Genomic DNA, 15,686 nt, shown 5'->3' on the forward strand with positions numbered 1-15,686 from the left:
TGCTGTGCTGAAGCGGCAGGACAAAAAGCCAGTTCATGTGCTGACAACAGTCATGCTGCCAACCAACATGGTCAATGTCACAACAAGGCACCATCCTGAAAGACAGAAGCCAGCTGCAGTACAAGACTACATCACCAACATGGCTGAAGTGGATATGAGTGACCAGCTACTGCAGGTGCAAGGTCTGTGAAGACTGGAACAAGCGCCACAACACACCAAGATGCCAAACTGCCAACTGGTGTCCAAAATGTAGAGTTCTACTGTGTGTGAAGCTGTGCCCAGGACTCAACATCACCTGCCATGAGCTTTTTCACTCCAGACAAGTCTATTGTCAGTGATAATACATCAGGTTTTTGTGTGCAGTGACCTTTTTTTGTTTTTTTAATTTTATTATGTAGAAACAATATTTTGTGTGTGTGAATTTCAACTTTCTCCACCACCTGTTCATACTTCATTGCATGTACAAGGTCTTCAGTTCCTCAAACAGTTATGTGATGTGGAACATTTGTAAGCTGTTCAAGGACACTTGGCATACCTTTCTGATGGGTGCAAAAATGCTACAAAATACACAAAAAACGGATACTACGATCAACAACAAGATGGTCAGTAAATAATTTAATTTTTTACACAAATATGGAAAACATTCAATGCATACACATATTAAATTTCAACTGTCTGGGTGTTCATTTGTTTTTTTGAGAATGTTCCCCCCATCCTAAACCCTGGTTTTCAGGGATTCGCAAGGGCAAAAACTCTTGGCAAGGAGTGAGTTAACCCTTTGAGCCCTGACCACTGCTTTACCGGTGGTGGGGAGGGGTGGCATAATGCCTGGCCACCGGTTGAGCAGTGCGTAAACACTTGTGTCATGTTTTGCTACTGGTTGACGTATATTGAAGAGCCAATCAGACAAACCGTAATATTCTGACGTCAGTGAACGTAGTACCAACATTGTTGCGCCTTTTCACTGTGTTTTGTGCATGTGCTTTGGATAAAAAAGATCGATTTCTACCATGAGACCTGACACGCCTCCTTTGATCAATTGATTCTGCATGCTCAGATTCATTTTCAACATCACTATCTGTAGCAAAATCATCTGATTCAAATTCCACCTCACTATCAGAGTAATAATTGTCATACTCTACTTCCGATAAATCATCAAGCATATCAATTACTTGCTGCGTTGTGTACAGTTGTTTTCTCGCATGTTTTGTCCCTGATTTCTGCCCTGACGGGCCAGGTTGAGACTCTGCACGCTTCAAGTGTTTACACGCCGCTCAACCAGTGGCTGGGCATTATGTCATTTTTCTCTGCCACCGGTAAAGCGGTGGTCAGGGCTCAAAGGGATTAATACCAATTATTTGCAAATTTTGGCTCAGGAGCTCAGGCAGAAGGGTTAAAATTGCTCAGGAACTCATGGCTCAAAGGGTTAAGGCTTGAATCAGTTGCATGCTACTCAAACAAACAAGTGAAATGTAAAAAAAACAAAAAAAAACAAAAAAAAAACAAAGCAAATATGTGTTACACAAGTTCACAAATAGTTTTAAAAATATAAAGAAAAATTACTAAAAAATTATGACTCCAGTATCTGGACTGACGATGACCAATAGAGAAATCGTCTATCCACCCAAGGAGAGAGGGAAGAACAATAAAAAAAAACAACTTGTAATTGTCAGTCAAAACCATTAGCCCCTTCCTCAAACTTTACCCCAGATTCCCACAATCATGACAAAAAAGCATACATACAGTAACAGTTCTGACCTGCTGGTAATTTCAGTCATAGCTTGTTCCAAACTCCCATCCAGCTTGTTCCAAACTCCCATCCAGCTTATCTATTCAGCTTCCTCATCTCACCTTCTGTTATAACCTAAGTCCATTCTCTGTCCATTTGGTAAGCACAATACTCTCTTTTCTGTCTGAAGATCTTTTGTTCTCATCTGTAGTTAATTTTTTAATTAAAAAATTCACCATCAAAAATATTTAAAAAAATAATTTTCTTGAATTCATCAAAATGCAGACAAACCAGTACATATAATCTTACAGACCACGATCTCATCATCATAAATAAGAAGAAACAAGGAAGGAAATTGATAACTAAAAGCAGTGTAGACAGGATGGTTGGCCAACACAACCTTGTTAACCACGGTCGGTTGGAATGTCTCACTAATTCTTGTGCCCAAGCCTTGTTTCTTTTTCTCTCTGTGTTGAGTTCTCTTTCCACCACATGTTCATTCTATTTACTATCATTTCACCTCTTTTCACCACAAGTTCAATCTTTTTACTATCGTTTCACTCTGTTCATATTTTAGTTTATTTTTTAGCTGAAAATCATCAATAGGCGGTTTCAAATTTCTAGCTGTGAAGACATCTGTCACAGTCTTAAGGTGTACATTTTTCAGAGCAGGACTTTAAAGATTTTCTTGATGTACTGTTTATCTGTGGTGTATTGTGACAGGTTCCAAGTAAAAGCACTGTTAAAACCAAAACCACTGTGCTGCTTTCACCTGAATGATGCCAGGAGTTCCACCTTGCCCAAGGCTTCCATTGTGTCCTGCACCAGTTCTATACCCCCCTCACCCAGCTGGTTAGCTGCAACAGAACAAAAGAGGTGGGTTTGTTTGGCAAAGTATGAATGATATTAATCTCTCAAAAAGAACATGGAACAAAAGAAAATAAAAGGGATAAAACTATACAATAACTTGAATAAGCAAATGCATTGTTTTGTTAAAAACTGAGGAGTGATGATTGCCTTTCAAATAAAAAAAGGGGGAAACGAAAGAAGAAGAAGAAAAAAAGAAAAGCAAATGAATCCATATCCAATCATTTGCTGAAATAGGTATCAAAATGTCCGAAATGAGGGAGACTACTAATGCTGCTTGTGGCCCACCCATCCATACTCCCACCATATCTTGACAAAGAAATCCTAAAAAACTACAGACCTATTTCAAATTTACCTTTTCTGTCAAAATTACTTGAAAGAGTCGTTCTTTGTCAACTCCTCAGTCATCTGTCATCCAATAACTCCTTGAGGTGTTTCAGTCTGCTTACAGACTGAATCACATTACAGAGACAGCTCTCTTAGCCCTCTTATCCAACACACCGTTGTCCTATGAAGACAATAGGAATGTCTCAGTCCTGTGTCTGCTCAATCTCTCTGCAACCTTCAACACAATAGATAATTATAGTCTTCTCAACCATCTTCATCATACTTTTGGAATCTCTAGCACAGCTCTCAACTGGTTTAAATCTTACCTCTCCAATCACACTCAAAGGGTGTTCATTTCCAGTTCTCATTTTGAATACAGACCTCTTCCTGTTCGATATGGCATTCCCCAAGGCTCAGTTCTTGGTCCAATATCATTTAGTATGTACACTCAACCACTGTCCAACAAAATCAATGTGATTTTCACAAGTTTAGTTTGCAGATGACACCCAACTCACTAAAACTTCGACCCCTAATTCTTTTGCCATCCTCTGGAAGAACATAGAGATGTGCACTGTTGCTGTGAAGGAGTGGATGCTGACAAACAAGCTTAAACTTAATTACGTCAAGACAGATGCCATACTTATAGTTTTAATTCTGCACAAAGTCACATTTCTGACCATACCTTGGCTGTCTGCTGATATCAACTTTCACAGATCTGTCATAAACCTAGATGTGTTTTTTGATTCAACTCTGTCCATGCAAGACCATGTCAGTAATTTATGTAAAACTGCAAACTTCCAACTGAGGAAAATTGGTACCATGCAACGGTATCACACTACTGATGCAACCACTCAGCTTGTTTGTTCCTTGATCTTTAGTCTCACTGGCTACTGCAATTCACTACTTGCTGGTCTGCGGTCTGATTTTTTATCACACCTTCAGATGATTCTGAACAATGCTGCAAGAATCATTTTCAGAAAGTCAGAAAGGATCACATTATCCCACTTTTACATCAACTTCATTGATACAAATCCAGTTCAAAATTCAATGCAAAATTGTCATATTGGCAAAAAGCCACTTTGAAGGATCTCTTACTGTCCTTTATACTTAGACCCCTTCCCTTTCTCTCAGGTCTTCTGGTGAAAAGTTTCTTTGAGTCCCCAAAACCTTTTCAAAGACATCTGGTTAAAGGGCCTTATAGTATGAAGCACCTTCTGTCTGGAATTCTCTTCCTCTGGATCTCCATCACATACCAACTCTGTCCTCTTTTAAAACAAACTTGAAAACCCATGTATTCAAACAGGCCTTTGGGTGTGATCATCCATAGTTAATTGTCTGCATTCTTCCTCCTCCTACCCACCCCACTTTGCCCTCTACTGAAGTCATCATGTAGTGTGAGCGTGTCTGTCGGTGGATGTTTGTGTGTGAGCTGGTGTGTGCATATGCGTGTGCATGCGTGCGTGTGTGTATGTGCACGTGTGTGTGTGTGTGTGTGTGTGTGTGTGTGTGTGTGTGTGTGAGTGTGTGCATGAGGTGAGTACATAGTACTCCTGCATATGTGTGTGCATGTGCATGTTTGCGCATGTGCGTGTGTGTGAATTTGCATGGGTTGTGGGCATGTATCAGTGACGGAAAAATGGGAGCGTGCGCGCATGTGTGTGTGTTTTACTCCTGCGTGCGTGTGTGTGCATTCCCTGTCAAAATTAATTCAAAGTGTGAAAATCATGTGTATAACATGTGCACCTGCACATCAAGCTGTGAACATGTCAATGGAAAATCAATCTACTCTCCTGAACACGGGAGGTGAATCTTGTGGTGCTGTTTTTTTGTTTGTTTGTTTTTCCCCCCATTCCCACAGCATGCTTGTTGTGATGATAAATTAATCTTTCAGTTTGTTCAAAACGACACATTTCACTCTAAAATCTAAATATGTTATGAAGTAACGATAGCAGTGGTTCGTAACATCACAACTAAGTCTCACACCAACCACCCCATCCCCATCTCCAGTCAATTTCTCCCAGTATTTGCACAGGTATGAAGTGGTTTTTCAACAGGCCTTGCTATGATGTGTTACTGCAAGGATAGCAAAACTGCTTTTTTTCTTCTTTTTTTTTCAGTGGAAAATGTTTTAACCACAGAAAATCGCAGATCAGTGGAAAATTCCCCAGCCTGCATGATGTCTGCAAGGGTGGACTGCTCAGATGGAGGAGGAGGAGTCGTCTTCCTGCTGTCCAGTCCACTGGAAGAGTCCGAGCTGACTCTGCGTCCACTGGTGCTGGTCAGTCTGCTCTGCCACAGGCTGTCCGACCTGGGCCCTGGGTTCTGCTCCACATCACAGGAGAAGACTGCCCCAAAACACCAGGGAGAGCAGCAGACAAAGTGTAACACCATCTGCTCTGCTGCTGGTAACAGCATAGCGATGCGTAAGGCAGCTTTCTCAGTTGCTCTATTTTTCATAAAAGAGAGAAATACTGGCACGAAACAGCCACAAGACACCCAAAATACCCACGAGTCGGAGGGCATGGTTGTTCATCCATCAGTCTGCAGATCATGCAGACTAAATGTAGACCCAGTCCGTCACTAGGGTGATAGAAAATGTAGATGTTTCCATATGCAATCGACTTGTGTTAGTGCTCAGTTCACAACCCAAGATAGAGAGACATGGTGAGAGTGTGTGGGTGTGTGTGTGTGCTCTTGTGTGCATGTGTGTGGGTGTCAATTCAGCTTTGTGTGAGAGTGAGAACTTGCATGTGTGTGTGTGTGTGTTGGAGAGGGGTCGGGGGGTGGGTGGGGGGTGGGGGGAAGAGAGAGTGGGGGGTGGAGGAGAGACAGAAACAGAGAGAGAGAGAGAGAGACAGAGAGAGAGAGAGACAGAGACAGAGAGATGTATGTGTGTGTTTTTTCAATCTCTGTGTGAGTGTATGCGAGTGCATGTGAGTGCCCCATTCCTTAATTTAAACTCATGACTATGCACATACACACACAGATACTGAAAGGGCAGAAAGCCGGAACAACATCGCGCAATACAGAAGTACAGTCACAACGGTAACTTAACAAAAACAAAGATATGTCCTTGCAACAAAGAAAAAAAAAGAATCCCTGCTAATATTAGTAATAACCAATAAATCTTAGATGATAATGGAAGACAGCGTTCTATCTTCATTTATCTGCAACATCAACAAAAAAAACAACAACAATCACAACAGGTCACTGAGAGATGACAATCCACCTAAGTGGCACACATTATGACTGCTTACCATTTAAATCCAACAAGGTGAGATCTGCTTTGTTGGCCATGCTCTCTGTGATGGCCACAGCACCATTCTGTTTGATTTCATTGCCACTCAGGATCAGTTCCTAAAAACACACAAAAGCTACATCAGGGGGTGGAGGGGGGGGTGGAGGGGGGATGAAACAATATGTTATCTAAAATATACTTATGAGCAGAATTCAGGTTTGGTTCAGGATACAATCGGTCATTTGACTAGTTCCCCATAAAATCAGTGGGTCATTTTAAAAATAAATGGGTCAAGAAAAACACAAACTTCTTCCAGTCCAATCAGCCACCCAACATCCTAGCAATTTGTAATTTCATGTTCACTTGTCCATCACACTCTTTGCCATGTAAAATAGTTAAATAGTGTGTATGCGCATGCATATTTATAACACATATACTGGTAAATGCACTTAGAGCCGCAGGGTAAGCACTGCGTAACTGTGCATTATCATTCAGTTTCCAATTTTCCTCAAAACCATCCTTCAGTTTCTTACGAAGAAACACCCAGAAATAAGCTTTATTTTGTAAAACAATGTTTCTTGTTCCAGCCCCATTTTGGCATGGTGTTGTGTCCTTGGGAAAGACACTTTACTCCAATTTTCCTCACTCTGCTCTGCCAGGTATGAATGATATGACTTCAGTTATGGAAGATTAAAACGGCAGAATGAGAGGACTGGGCCACACCTTCCTATGCCGAGCCCTGACACAGTGGATATGAATTCACTGCTCCAATGGCAATAAAAGGCTATGGGACCTTACACGACAGGCGCTTTTAACTATAAAGAAAGCTAAAATAAGGGTCCAATAAAAGACTCTGAAGAAGCTGAAAGATAACAAAAAAACAACACCACCAAAACAAACAAACAAATAAACACAACTCTGTGGCCTTAGGTTGCAAATGTATCCCAAATCACCAGCATTTGACACCAGCATTCACACTTTCCACCTGCGCTCCGTGAACCTACTGAATGGAATGTCCATTATGTCACAAAATGGAAGCTATACTGTGGACACATACCTTCCCCCATAACACACTTGTGTACACACACACACACAGAGTCACACACATACACCTCCACCCTCCCAACCAACACACATACCAAGGTACATCTATACCTATCCTTCCCTACCTTCAATTTGTGCTGACCATCTCTGAGAGCCTGTGCCAGGGCCTTAGCCCCTCCAGTGCGTACCAAACAGTCCCCAAAGTTGATCTGCTCTAGGTCCGGAAGCTTGGGCAGCACCTGACACATCCGTTAGTCAATGGTCAGTTTCAATTTCAAGGTGTCAAAGCGTGTGGACTGATCCATATGTTACTCCACATCTATTGTCAAATATTGACAACAAAAATTTCTTTAATATAAAAAAAAAAAAGATGCCTGACCTTCACAAAAACCCAACATGCTGAAAAGGCCCTCTGAGCCTTCGCTAAGTTTGTGTAAAACATTGACATAAAATAAAAAAAAAATCAAAAAAATCCCAACTTATAATACATCAAAACATGGTAAAGTGAAAGGTACAAAGAGGGCAAGAACAAGAATGGACCACACTGAGCTCACCCACGCATACCCACACACAGATGTAAAATTTGTAGAAAGTAAATAATACTGTCTGGCAAAGCAACTGTTGGCAGCTTGTCCTAGACATCAGGTCCAGTCACAGTCAATCACATCCTTCGTTTCTGACTGGTTAATTATTCAGCACCGGAACGAGGCCTGTTTATACTGTATGACAATTTCACAAAAGTCAAGGACGGTTACTTTACATTCCCCTTACTGAGGCTAAAATGTCAAGTTGAGCAACATTAATATAACTTTCACAGGTGTAAACGTTCTTGAACTTTCTGAATTTATTCATCTCTCTTTTAAGCAGAATAAAAATTTTGAGGAACTAACTCATTATAAACACAACTAACAGGAACTCTTGTCCATGTTCAATTATTGAACTGGAACACTTGGCTATGTTCAATTATTGAACTAACAACCTACAGATGATCTTCAAATCAATGGTCTTGCTCTGTGTCACCATCAAAATCATTTTGTCTTTGATTCAGTCTTGCATCAGTCTCTTAAGTAGTAGTAGTATAGTATAGTATTTCAGCTTAAAAACGTAGGCCACAAGGCCTTTTGTTGATCTTTTGATCAGAGCTAAGTTGCCTAACTGTGGAGCTAATTCTAAACGATCTTTTGACCGTATCTAAGCTTCAGCTGAGTCTGTGACTGAGTGGTGGGTGGCAGCGGGCACGACTTGGGTGGTTCGGAGGGGATGGCGAAGATCACTGTAGAACGTGTGGTCTTTGAAGACATGGTCTATCATATTTTTGAAGCTGTTGAGTGTTTTTGCGTTTACCACATTGTCGTCCAAGTTGTTCGAGGTGTCCATTGCTGACTGTGAAAAAGTTTTGTCAGAGACTCGTGCTGCAGAACTGTTTCTTGTGTTTGTAACTGTGACCCCTGGTGGGTCCATTTGGATTTAGTATGAAAGGAGAGGCACACTTGTACAGTCCATGGGTATACTTGTATATATCAATTAAATCGGCTCTTATTCTTCTATAGCACATAGTTCCTTCTGATACATAATGCTTTGGAAGAGCTGATACTCTAGTTCTCACTTTTCTTCCCATGAGTAGTTCTGCAGGACTTGCATGCTCCATGTTTAAATGGTTTGAACAGTAGTTCAGAAGAGCTATGTATGCATTATCTGCCTTGCTAAACAACATTTTGATAACAGTTCTCTCAGCTTGCCCAGACTACTCTTCACATGAATGAAGCAGTTAAATTCTGCAATCAGTACAAAATCCCATGAACTGCGGTCCATTATCTGAAACTACTATCTCCAGAATTCCACCACAAGCAAATACTGATTTAATGTGCTCAAGGACCATTGAAATTTATAGATGGGCAATTTCAATCAATCTGGAAGAGTAATCTACTGTCAGTATGTATGTGGATGATTTTTTTTCTTTCAAAATCAGTTCCAACCCTCTGCCATGAACAGCCATGTTTTTGTAGGTTGTAATGGCCCTGGATGAAGTTTTCTTTCTTTTTCACAAATTGAGCAGTCAGAAATCTTTTCAGTTTGCTGAGATAACCTTGGCCACCAAACACAGCTTCTGGCAAGCACTCTGTATTTCACAATGCCCTTATGTCTTTCGTGCAAACATTGCAGAAAATCTTGTAGATTTGCAGCAATGACTGGGCGTGTTTGAAATAGAAGAAGTGCATCCTCCAATGTCAGTTCATTTTGTACTGTCCACTATGCTTTCAGTGCTGGATCATGCCTTCTTTTTCCAACCACTACGCCTGGCAGTACATTTTAACTTGGCTACAAATAACATCTTGATCCTCTTTCTCTCTGATCTCCTGTAGTTTTTGGTTACTTGCTGGAAGTCCCTCAATAACTGCTGTGACACACAGTTGTGTCTCAAAGCAGTCCTGCTCAGCAGAAACACCAACAGGAACCCAAGACAGTGCATCTGCAGTTACACATGGCAACATGAACTATTTGGTATGAGAAGCACAACATTCTCATCCTAAATCATTGAATGCATGGAGTCCACTCATCCAAATGCTTGGTTTTCATCAAAGCAAGAAAAGGCTTGTGATCTGTTTCAATCATGACACTGGACAGTCCAACAAGAAAGTAAATGTTCTACCTGAGCATATCTTTGTTCAGCATTGGTGAGCAACTTTGATGCATAGAAAACTGGCTTCCAGTCTTTTAAAGCAGTACACCTCCCATTCCATAGGATGACATGTCAGCTAAAACTGATTGGTTTCTCTGGACTATAGTGATTCAGCAATGGTGCTGTACTCAATTGCTTTTTCAGAGTCCAAAAGGTGGTTCCTCCCAAATCCAACAAGTCCCTTTTATCAACAGATCTGAGAGGATTTTTCCCCTCCTCGTAAAGAAGGCTCCAGTCTTTAAAAAAGCAAGATAATAATGACTGCTCTTGTTGTTGGGTCAGAATATCAGATCAAAGTGCCAAGTTTAGAGAATACAAAAAATATAACAGTAAATGCAGTTTGCATATAATTAGGCTTCATTTTTTATTTTTGTGCCCATCCCAGAGGTCATCATCATGGCCTGGCTTCGCTGACGAAGATCTAGGAAGGGCGTTGTCCACGTCTGATGCAGGCACGCTCATGGCTGACAAGGCCAATGCGGGAAAAGCAGAGTCGGCCGCAGCGGTTGCAAGGGAAAGTCTGGTCTGGGTTCGCGGCTGCAGCGTCGTGGTTCTTCCTCCTCCTGCGTTTGTCCTCAAGGCTGGCCCTGTGGTTGTTTTCGAAGGAGGAGACAGCTTGGTGGATGGTGCGTCGCCAGGTCTCTCGATCAGCGGCTACTGCGGACCACTGGCGATGGTCAATGTGACAGGCACCGAGAGCTTTCTTCAAGGAGTCTTTGTATCTCTTCTTGGGTGCTCCTCTGTCACGGTGGCCAGTGGACAGTTCGCCATACAGCGCGATCTTGGGCAGGCGGTGGTCCTCCATCCTGGACACGTGCCCTGCCCAACGTAGCTGGGTCTTTAGCAGCACTGCCTCGATGCTGATAGTCTTTGCCTGCTCCAGGACCTCGACATTTGTGATGTAGTCACTCCAGTGGATGCTGAGGATGGTGCGAAGGCAGCGCTGGTGGAAGCGATCAAGCAGTCGTATGTGGTGCCGGTAGGTGACCCAGGTTTCGGAGCCATACAACAGGGTGGGCAGTACAACAGCTCTGTACACGCTGATCTTTGTGTCTTTCTTCAGGTGTTTGTTGTTCCACACTCTCTTGTACAGCCTGCCGAATGCGCTGTTTGCCTTTGCAAGTCTGTTGTCGATCTCCTTGTCGATCTTGGCGTCAGACGAGATGGTGCAGCCTAGGTAGCTGAACTGGTGGACCGACTTCAGCTCTGTCTCACCGATGTTGATGTGAGGAGCGTGGAATTCTTCCTGTGGGGCAGGCTGGTGGAGAACTTCCGTCTTTTTCAGACTGACTTCTAGGCCGAAGAGCTGCGCAGCCTCTGCGAAGCAGGACGTTATACGCTGCAGGGCCGCTTCTGTATGGGCGACGAGGGCAGCATCGTCGGCAAACAAAAGCTCTCTGATGAGTTGCTCCAGTGTCTTGGTGTGGGCCTGTAGCCGCCTCAGGTTGAATAGGCTGCCATCAGTGCGGTATCTGATGAAGATACCGTCGTCGTCGCCAAGATCTTCAGTGGCCTGTTGGAGCATCATGCTGAAGAAGATCGTGAAGAGGGTCGGCGCGAGGACACAACCTTGTTTCACTCCATTTCCAATTGGGAAGGGCTCCGAAAGGTCGTTGCTGTGTCTGACCTGTCCACGCTGTTCCTCATGTAGTTGGATGACCATGCTGAGGAATTTTGGGGGGCATCCTAGACGTTTCATGATCTCCCACAGACCTTTTCTGCTCACGGTGTCGAAAGCTTTCGTGAGATCGACGAAAGTCGCATACAGTCCTTTGTTCTGTTCCCGACATTTTTCTTGTAGCTGTCTGAGAACGAAGACCATGTCAGTGGTGCCTCTGTTGGCTCTAAAGCCACACTGACTCTCTGGGAGATGTTCTTCGGCGATAGTAGGCACCAGCCGATTTAGGAGGACTCTGGCGAGGATCTTGCCTGCGATGGAGAGCAGAGTTATCCCCCTGTAGTTGGAGCAGTCCGACTTTTCTCCCTTGTTTTTATACAGGGTGATGATGACTGCGTCACGGAGGTAGTTTGCCTTGCTCCCAGCAGCAGACAAAGAGGTTGTGGAGTTTGGAGTATAGTGCTGGGCCTCCATTCTTCCACGCCTCCGGCGGAATTCCGTCAACCCCTGCTGCCTTGCCACATTTCAGCTGTTCAATGGCCCTGACAGTCTCTTCTAGGGTTGGTAGCTCGTCCAGTTGTAATTTCACTGGCTGTTGTGGGATGCGGAGAATTGCCGAGTCTTGAACCGTGCGGTTGGCGCTGAAGAGGGCTTGGAAATGTTCCGACCACCTGTTCAGGATCGACGTCTTGTCTGTGAAGAGCGCCTGGCCGTCTGCGCTGCGCAAAGGACTCTGGACCTGGTATGAGGGACCGTACACCGCCTTCAAGGCTTCGTATAAGCCCCGGTAGTCACCAGTGTCTGCACAAAGCTGAGCCCTCTCTGCCAGGTTGGTCCACCACCCATTTTGAATCTCACGAAGCTTGCGCTGGAGGTTGCTGCATATGAGCCGGAAGGTTGCTTTCTTCACCGGACAAGACGGTTGTGCAAGGTGAGCCTGGTGGGCTGATCTCTTCTTCGCCAGCAATTCTTGGATCTCCTGGTTGTTCCCAGAGGTGCAATATTGTTTTAAACAAGATGACTGGAAAGAACTGAATTTTTCCTATTTTCATGCCTAATCTGGTGTCAACTGACAAAGTATTTGCAGAGAAAATGTCAATGTTAAAGTTTACCACAGGCACACAGACACACACACACACAGACAACCAAACACCGGGTTAAAACATAGACTCACTTTGTTTACACAAGTGAGTCAAAAAAGCAAAGCAGAGAGGTGTCAAGACTTCGCATGCAGAAATCTCAGAGTGTGGTTTTTGGTGCATACATTATTTTGTCAAGATAAAAAGATGTTGCTTAGATTGTCTGCTCATTCCCATTCTACTGTGAAGTGTATTAATCACTAAGTAAAATTTCAACCATTTCATATTTAAACAAGAGAGGCAAGGCCTTCAAGACTCACTGGTGAAAAACTAAGTCTCCTAGCATTAATTACAGAGTAATTTCCCTTTTTTTACTATCTGCACCAAAACGTTTGCAAAAAAAAAAAAAAATCCATGCTTAGCAAAAGAAGTTCCTGTTTGAACAAAAAATGATAATAATGACTCCTCTTGTTGTGTCAGAATAAGAGGTCAAAGTGCCAAGTTTAGAGAATACAAAAAATATAAATATAACAGTAAATGCAGTTTGCATATAATTAGGCTTCTTTTTTATTTTTTTGTGCCCATCCCAGAGGTGCAATATTGTTTTAAACAAGATGACTGGAAAGAACTGAATTTTTCCTATTTTTATACCAAATTTGGTGTCAACTGACAAAGTATTTGCAGAGAAAATGTCAATGTTAAAGTTTACCACGGACACACAGACACACGGACACACACACAGACAACCGAACACTGGGTTAAAACATAGACTCACTTTGTTTACACAAGTGAGTCAAAAATCCTGATTCAACTGTTCTGAAAACATTTTAGCCCTTTTACAATTTTTATTTCGATTAACAGTTAATTTCACTGCAGAACAATTAAAGGTCAGGTTGAAAAGATCAGTAATAATTTTTCTTTATTTGACCTATTCATTTGTGTAAAAAAAACAACAAAAACCCTTGTGTACAGTATATGAAGTATATGATTCAGCAAGATAAAGTAACTGAATGTTGCAAATTAGATAGGTGAGTCTTGTGGTGATTTAACAGATGCACTGTTGTGTAGAGGTTCAAGAGGTCATTTTTGTGATGATTTTGCGGGATAATGATTGAATATCTGTTATGTTGCCAGTTCAAGAAGTAGTGCTCATGATGATTTCACAAGATAAAATCTAAGTGTAACTGTTATGTTACAGGTGCTAGAGGTGGTTCATAATGAGGGCCATGTGCACGAGCAGTTCATGGTCCAGCATCAGGACCCTTATGCCTGGACATGTCCAGAAATGGCACCTCATGGGAAGGTCTTAGAATTTTTATCCAGGGCAGAACTGAGAAGAGTGTCCATTCAACTGAATGAACTGCACCCAACACAATGATGGCAAATGTGCAATTTGTCAGACTTTTAGTGTTTTGTAGCTGTGCTCTGCAATCAACAGTGATGAAAAATCTTCAGTGTGTCAGACTGCATCCAAGGCATTCCTACAGATTATTTTGTTTTATCGACCTTGTACTTGCACTTTCAGCAACTTTTGCTTTATTTGATCCACCGTCCAACCCTCCTTAAAGTGAACTGTATTACTGCTATCTGGATCCATGTGTCAGAATATGTTCTAGTGGTAAGTTCCTTTTATATTTTTGTTTCTCAGGCCAAAGCTTAGTCATTTCAAACTCTCTCTGTGTGTGTGTGTGAGTGTGTGTGTGAGTGTGAGTGTGTGTGTGAGTGAGAGTGTGAGTGTGTGAGTGAGTGAGTGAGTGTGTGTGTGTGTGTGTGTGTGTGTGTGTGTGTGTGTGTGTGTGTGTTTGGTTTGGTTGTTTTTTGTGTTTTTTTTAATTTGTTTTATAGCAGATCCATGCCTCTTAAAGCCTGAACCGGACTATAAATGGCGGGCGATTTGAATCAAGCCAGTTTCTCACCAGAGTCTGACACTGTGACGTCGGTGAAGGTTTATTCAAAATAAAAGCCTAATAAAGCTACGGTTTGGCTTCATTTATGGCAGAGAGCGAGATTTGCCTAGCAGCTTCCAATCTAGACCTGAATTGACTTTGGAAAGTACAAAATGTGTCAGCTACACGTAATACAAAATTTGAATGCAGAGAAAAGGGGCGGAGCTAGAGCCGTTTGTGTTTGCGCTAGACGTGTCTGTCAGATAAAAATAGCACCAGCACGTGGTACTGTCCGGTGAGAATTGGAAAGCATGCAGACAGCCCCTCGACGTTGGCAACCGTAAACGACCACATTGTTTGTAAAACATACAAACGGAGAGAAATATGACGATCTACTAACCTTTCTTGGACTGGAATGATCACATAAACAGCCGGCGAGTGACCTCCACAAAAACTGTGATTGACGCTCGTAACCCCCGGCGCCAGTCTGAAGTGAGAGTGCTGGAGAGGAAGCAGTTTCGGTTTTGGGAGCAGGTGTGGCAGGAGTACACGGATATCTTTCTCCGCTAACAGTGAGTCGGTCTTTGTTTTGCTTTCACCTCCCGCATGTTTACATTTCTACCGGACACGTGCTCGCGCTTTTTATAGATAAACTCCGCCCCTTTCCCTTTTATGGATAGGCTCTAGTGCGCATGCGCAACCGAAACCTTGCTCTCGGGAGTTAAGACTTTAAGTGTGCAGGTGAACATGTTTTCTGCTTTCACTTAACAAATCATCTGACAAGCAACAGTCATTCTTGTGGCTTTGTCACATTTTGCGTCTTCATATATACTGTGTCTTCTTTAAATCTGTTCCATCCGTAACTGTAATGTCAAGTTACACCAGTTTTGGTGGTACTTGTTTGTATTTCAGGAAGCACAGGACATGTCTGCTTAGTTACATGCAAATGTGCAAGGTAACAAACTACAGGAACTACTTTTTCTTTATCCGTTTGCTGTTAACTCCCCAAACCTGTGTCTTTTCACTTTGTGTTGCATCCAAATACACAAATGCATTTCTGCTATTTTCCTATTTGTCAAAGGTTTAATCATTACATGATACAAGATGGAGACATATTTGATTATAAAATAAATGTGGTTTGAAACTCTCAAGCTTATGCATATTCTTACAGAAACCTATGTTTGTTTAAATGTTCGATGCAACATGAGACACAGTGTT

The 15,686-nt window shown here is 42.4% G+C and overlaps 1 protein-coding gene across 3 annotated transcripts in view; it reads right to left on the reverse strand.

The window, feature by feature from the left end:
• Nucleotides 1-15,000, reverse strand: part of LOC143283916 (ran GTPase-activating protein 1-like) — a 74,419-nt gene extending 59,419 nt beyond the window's left edge. The window contains exons 1-4 of one of the 3 annotated variants that reach the window (XM_076590340.1): nucleotides 14,869-15,000; nucleotides 7,331-7,444; nucleotides 6,181-6,280; nucleotides 2,502-2,586 (exon numbers count right to left, since the gene is read on the reverse strand). In XM_076590340.1, coding sequence (XP_076446455.1) covers nucleotides 2,502-2,586; nucleotides 6,181-6,220 — 125 coding nt within the window. In that variant the 5' untranslated portion in view covers nucleotides 6,221-6,280; nucleotides 7,331-7,444; nucleotides 14,869-15,000. Of the gene's footprint in view, nucleotides 1-2,501; nucleotides 2,587-6,180; nucleotides 6,281-7,330; nucleotides 7,705-14,868 lie in introns of those variants that run through there. The other 2 variants (XM_076590339.1, XM_076590338.1) reach the window with 2 other exon arrangements.
• Between the last annotated feature and the right edge of the window lie 686 nt (nucleotides 15,001-15,686).

Source organism: Babylonia areolata, chromosome 7, assembly GCF_041734735.1.
Source record: "Babylonia areolata isolate BAREFJ2019XMU chromosome 7, ASM4173473v1, whole genome shotgun sequence".
Classification (NCBI taxonomy): Eukaryota; Metazoa; Mollusca; class Gastropoda; order Neogastropoda; family Buccinidae; genus Babylonia; species Babylonia areolata.